Here is a 6,591-nt window from a genome sequence, read left to right on the forward strand (position 1 = left end):
ATTGGCTGGTAATTCCTGTTTCACCCTGTATTTAAGTTTTCTATATGAACACCATATTTCTGTAAAAAAGCTAGCTTCAAGGGGTAATAACATCATTCACACTAGAATTATGATTCTTAAAATTACTACCAGTTATTATGACAAAGCAATGACATTGTGCATTGCCCAGAAACACATAGAGTGGATTTAGGTTTAAACTGATGTTAGTGATAAGGTAATTGTAGAGTTATCTCAACTGAAACAAGAAGAAGAAAGATGAACAATTTGATGGGTTGGTAACTTTCTGGTATCTTAGCGATGATTTTTTGCCTTGTTTTTTGGGCCTGTTGGGTAGAGAAACAAATGAAAGTGAATGGCAATCCTCTTTTAAAGTAAAATGCTCTGTCATTGTTGATTTTGTAGCGTGCATATTTGTATTATGCCTATTGAGTACTCTGGGCATTTCTACATACAGGAAAAACTACCATTTCTTTTTGAACACCTGTTACAGATAAAAAATTAAATAAATACTAAACTAGAAAAAATGATTTCATGACTTTCTACTATCTTACAGACTTTTCCTGAAATGTCATCAGCAAGCTTTACCAGTGATTATATATGTCTGTTTGCATACTGAATTCATACCTTGTCACCTAATCCAAGAGTTGTGAGCATAGCACTAAAAAAATGTATTGTGCTGTATATACAAATAGATTTGCATAGCAATTCCATAAAATTAGGAATAAAGATTTAATAAAATTGTACTTACACTGTCAGAATCTATAATTTTCCTTTTTCTTCGTCCAAGATTTTCTTTTTTTTTGAATCATTTGTTATAATTAACTCAAGATTATTCTGTTTGTTTACTTTTACAGTTTCTTCTGTTGCTTTTGGTTTGTCTACTTTTTTATTTTTCTGCTTCTGTCCAGATGCTTTTTTCTTTGACACACAGTCTTTTGTATCAGACACTGAAACCTTATTCTCTTTTAAAGCTTCTCCAGCTGGATCTTTATCAGTTTTTGGGTATTTCTCACTACTTTTGATGGATTTCTTCTGTACAACTATACCTTTTTTATCTATTTTTTTGCTGCTACTTTTGGTTTCCTTTTTATCTGGACTCAAAGACTTGGCTCTTCTGACCTCTTCTCTAGTCTGAGGTCTGGAAGCTTCTTGCTTTTCATCATCTTTAGATGATTTTGAGGGCAACTTATTCACCTGATTAATATCCTTTTCTTCAGAAGATTCTTTTTCCTAAGTAAACAAAGGAAAATACTGAAGACGATATTAAGTATTTAGGTACAACCATCTGTTTGAAAACAACTGTAATTTGATTATACCTTAATGTCAAAAAACACCTTCCTCAGAGTGTAAAATAACAGTTAGCATTTAACACACTACTAAATTTACATGGAAAGCACAGACAAAAAAGCATTTGAATGAAACCAGTAGTAAATTAGAAATTATGTGCAATATTGAAAACATTAAACATAACAGCTGTTATGTGATATAAAATTAACATCAGAACTTTTAAAATATGTATATGATTATCACTGCTTAACTGCGGAAAGCACGTATGTCCTTGATCAATGCATGGTCTTCACATAATGATCTAGTTTATAGCTGTCCAACCAGAGTCCCACAGCTAGGTTTCACCTAACTTCTGAGCATTTGAAGGACTGCTCAGTTAAAATTTAAGTGTGTAATATAAAGAAAACATTCACATTCTATAAGATGAAAAGCATTATTCTTTTATAATTATATCATTTATTATGTAGCTCTATACATACAATCATACACCAACTTAATTCTAAGAAACCTGGATACGCACTTTTGCTTTTACAAAAAAATTACAAAATGTTTGTTTCTGCAGTCCATTTTCACAGTTAACCATTACTGATCTATATACTTCTTACTAACTAGCAAAATTTCAACTTGTGTGTCAATTGACTAGCTTTAATCTTCAGCTACTCATATATGAGAACAGTAATTAAATTTTTTTTTCACACAAATGAACTTAGTTTACATACGCTTATTTAAGTGATGTTTGGTCTTTATTATAAAACAACTATTTTTAACTCTAGAAAAATAAGATATATATATATATACACACATTTTAGTTTCCAATAAAATTTAGACCATTTTCAAGGTTGTGCCACCAACAGTTCAAGTTATTTAACAAGTCAATCAGACTAACACATTATATTTCTTTGAGTAAAATTACAAAGGTAATAGTATATTCAAACCTTTTTAATTTGTTCACCACTCACACTCCTCCGCTGACCTTTTTCTTTGACTGTAGGTATAGGTTTCTCTTTTGAGCGAACAGATAAAAAACTTCGTTCAGATCTGTGTCTAACACGTGAAGATCTGGGATTTGAGACCATAGTACAACCAAGTTTACGATAAAAATCCTCAAAGCTTTGTAGGTACCTTAAAAAAGTTTGAAATACATAGGCTATAAATAGAGAATTTCTTTAAATTGGGAAAAGTTACTTTTTACAGATAGTTATGTGCTCAAATAGGAAAATATTCCAGAAATTAATGCACCCTTAAATTGCAAATTCCTCATTTTCAATTTATTTGACAAAATTTAGTCACTGGAAGATACAAACTAAATACCTTGTTAAGACAAAAGATGCATCCACACCACATATATACATTACACAAAAGTTTTGAAGATATTCCTATAACTTCAAGTTGTTTCTCCCTATACAGTATCGATCCTTGCTCTTACACATATATAAAAGGTGTTAAAAAGGAAAATATGTAGCATGAAGATGAAGATCTTGATAGACACATCATAATAATTTCACATTTAGATATTAAAATTTGCAACTACATAACACAAACAATGTTTATACCTAAAACAAGTTAATTATGACAAACATGTTTTAACGATCTATTTACCATAAACTAAAATTTCTGGTCATTCAATTATAAATTTTGATTGCCAAGAATAATTTAGTAATACCCTAAGTAACAGGGATGCAAGTTGAATAATCACATCTGTAGAGAGCACAATAAAAATGTTTGAGCTCTATTGAAAATTCCAATGTAGAGTAATAAACATTGCAAAAAAAATGGCTAAAACAATGAAATATTATTTTTCAAAATTGTATTATTCCACTAAAACACAAACAATTTTTTTATTATAAAAAAAACAATATTTCAGAAATCAAATGTCAACCACTTAAGTTCACCAAAAGTTTTTTATAAGGAGGGCTTTCAGATGTTTTATAATTAAGATTCTCTGGTACTAAATCCTTTATCAATATAAAAATGGAATAATTCTGAAGGGTTTTTTTTTTGGCATGAAAAGTTACAATACTCTGTATATTGAAACAGATAGACTTTTAATTCTGGCTTTGTAATTGGTTGATTCTCATCAAGCTTCAGGAAATAAACAATAAATAAGTTGTTAAGTAGTGTTCTGTTATAAATAACAAATCCAACCATCCTTCTGTTAAAATAACATGGGGAACATTCAAAAACTCTAGGAAAGCTTTTCCATTCTTTAAAACTAAGAAAATTATCCACAGATGGTAATTATGTCTTATTTAAGTTTTTCAACAGTCAAGTTTGCATAATTTTTTGTAATACTTAGAATTTAATAAGCCTTGATATTAATTACATCCCATCAAACCTTGACTTATAGGCATAATGTTTAAAGCATATCTTATAATTAAGAATGACAAATTTTGCAGATAGCTAGCTGATTTCAAACAACTTAAATGATTTAAGTAAACACCTGAAAAGAATGTATGATGGCTTTAAGCACCCTGACAGTAATTACATGTTAACAGGAACATAAAATAGTATTTTAGAAAACAAGACATTTCAATGAAATAACTAGATGTACTGCAACTTTTATATTTTATAATAATTTTCTCCTGGTATAACAAATTAAACTTTCCTTAAAAAAAAATTATTCAATTTCTTAACAACAGTAAAAATTATTTTGACTTTGTTTTCTTTTAGTGTTGGTTGCCAATGAAACTTGTCTTTTTTTTTCAATACTGATGGTACTAGTACACTAAATAACTTTTATTTACTAAATAATGCACCTAAGAATAAATAATAATAACATTCACAAAGCAAACAATGTCTAGTAACTATCATAGTTTAACTGGCTTTCTAACTAAGACAAGAAGGGCTTATATAAATTCCCTAATGCTTTTGTTCTGAACCCCTACAAGATAAACTTTAAAATTAAGATGAAATTAACGATACTCTGTACTGAAAACAATATAGCATGATACATTATTCAACAGAAAAAATCTGCCTTTCTATTGACTATAAATGAGAATTATTGGCAGTGGGTCTCATTTTATAAACTAATAAGATAGAAGGCTATAAAACTTAGACCTTGCCTTAGTAATATCTATATTCTATTGTGTAATTTACACTAAATTATGTACTTCAGAAAGAGGTAGTTAATAAATTAGAGAAGGAAGACCTAGAAAACAAATGTTATGATCCTCACAATATGGGAGATTTAGGATTTATGTAAATATTTCCCAATTAAAATTAAAATGTGTATAATATTAAAATTTGATTTATTAAGAAATTTTAATGTCAAATTTATTTGTATACATTGATAATAAAGTAGTTTAATTAAATTTTGAAGGTAACTCTGTAAAATGGCATGACGTGCACACTTTGATCTACTTGTAGCGAGAGGGATAAACAGTTTAGTTTTGTAAAAAGTCAGTTTGTTTACAATGTAAATTATTTTCCTGTCTTTCATTTTACATAAGAACATAAGTAAAAAATTTCATAACTTTAACATAATACATAACAAATTCTAAAGTTACATGGACAGCTGAAAATAGAACTTGTAAAAGACTAATGTATTCTTGACATGTTTAGATACACAATCAAGAAATCTGTCAGAAAAAATTCAATTTTTGTGGACAATAACTAGAATTTTAAATAATCTTTTGCAAAATGTTGACTACAAAAAGTTTTGCAGTTGTTACAGTACACACTTTTAAGAAATACCTTTTATATGCCATTTTAGTCTGATGGGAACACGCTGTGTTAGATGACGGTAAATGCATTTTTTGGTAAACTGTTTTCCACTGGTTGTGATTTGTTACCTGCAATGTAAAAAAAGGTTTCAATGTAGAAGGCAAGATACTTTAATACATAATATTGACTGTACTTTACTAGTGTGTAGCAGAATTAATCCAAGAGACTGCTAGAAACTGATAATGTATTAAAATTTCAAATATGGATGTACAGGCTCACACAAACAATTCCAATTATCTTTATAAAAATAACTATTACATGAAATTTACAACTGTAGGAGATCTCTGATGATTCTTACATCAAGTTAACATTCATGTTTTGTCATTCTTTTTTTAAATTGAAAATTAATTTTCTTTTACTGACTCATCAATTTACAACTCAAAAATTGTATTATACATATGCAGTCAGTTTGACTTAAATTAACCCTTTCACAACGGGAGCCCCTTGAAATGCTTTTCTGCACAAGTCACTGTTTTACTTTCAAGATTTAATTAAACACCATTAATATCAATGTATGTGAATGAATTTAATATTATAATATGTGTTATGGTTCAAAGTTTTATTTTATCCAAGTTTTAAGTCCTTTATTACAAAATAAATCTTTTAAAACTCTACTATGGCTCTCTGTATCTTCAATAATACAATGGTAATAGAGTAGAGGTACATCTGGCCATTAAGATGTTTACATACCCTTTTGACTTGTTCCTTTCAAACTATTCTGAATGAATACAGTTAAAACAAGTAATAAAGTTTTTCAACCCCTGACAACTGCCACACCCACTTTCAACAAACTTATTTGAGCTTCATCCCTTCCATGTAGATGTAACAAACACGTGTATATAACAAGTAGAAAGAGCTCATTTTATAGTATAAACTAACAATGGTTATTTTGAAATTGGCACCAAGTCTTTACCACAGAGTACGTGAAATTTATTATAGTATTGTTGGCTGCTTGATGGACTACAGCACTTAAGTTTTTTTCTTAGCTAAATATGTTATAGTTAGAGATACAGTTTTAATTGTATTTAGGTCTTACTATTATATTTTAGTTAATTATGTATCAGTTATGTTTTAAAATACATAATTAAAAGGTTTAAACATTTTTTTAAATATACTTCATACTTCGCATTCATTCTTAAGGCTTATGATATTATATGCTGAACAAAAATTTTGCCGAAGGGTTGCTCATGTCTCCCAAAGAAACTGTAATATGTCTCGAAGGCACTGTTGACTTGTGTCGAGATGAATAACAAATTGTAAAAGATAAGAAGAGTAAATAAAACATTAAAATTGACTATATATGAAAAGGAAAAATGAAATAAAATTACAAATTTAAACAAAAAAATAATTTTAAAGATATTCTACAAAAAATTATAAAGTATGTTGTTTTTTTTCTATTTCCTTTTTTTAATGATTTCGTTGCATTGTACATTAACGATAACAGCTAGAGTTAGTGATATGGTAGTGAAAATTAAAAATAAAATATCAAAATTGACCTTAAAAAACTTTTGATATCCTTTTTGGAGGTTCTATAGATTATGCAAATATAATATGAAATATAAGACAAAGAAGAGTATATTT

The 6,591-nt window shown here is 28.4% G+C and overlaps 1 protein-coding gene across 3 annotated transcripts in view; it reads right to left on the reverse strand.

Annotated features, from left to right (window-relative positions):
- Positions 1-6,591, reverse strand: part of LOC106460058 (AT-rich interactive domain-containing protein 4B-like) — a 49,230-nt gene that overhangs the window by 14,692 nt on the left and 27,947 nt on the right. For 2 of the 3 annotated variants that reach the window (XM_022386671.1, XM_013919744.2), the window contains exons 12-14: positions 4,981-5,078; positions 2,223-2,409; positions 749-1,230 (exon numbers count right to left, since the gene is read on the reverse strand). In XM_022386671.1, coding sequence (XP_022242379.1) covers positions 760-1,230; positions 2,223-2,409; positions 4,981-5,078 — 756 coding nt within the window. In that variant the 3' untranslated portion in view covers positions 749-759. Of the gene's footprint in view, positions 1-748; positions 1,231-2,222; positions 2,410-4,980; positions 5,079-6,591 lie in introns of those variants that run through there. The other variant, XM_013919742.1, reaches the window with a different exon arrangement.

Source organism: Limulus polyphemus, unplaced genomic scaffold, assembly GCF_000517525.1.
Source record: "Limulus polyphemus unplaced genomic scaffold, Limulus_polyphemus-2.1.2 Scaffold699, whole genome shotgun sequence".
Taxonomy (NCBI): domain Eukaryota; kingdom Metazoa; phylum Arthropoda; class Merostomata; order Xiphosura; family Limulidae; genus Limulus; species Limulus polyphemus.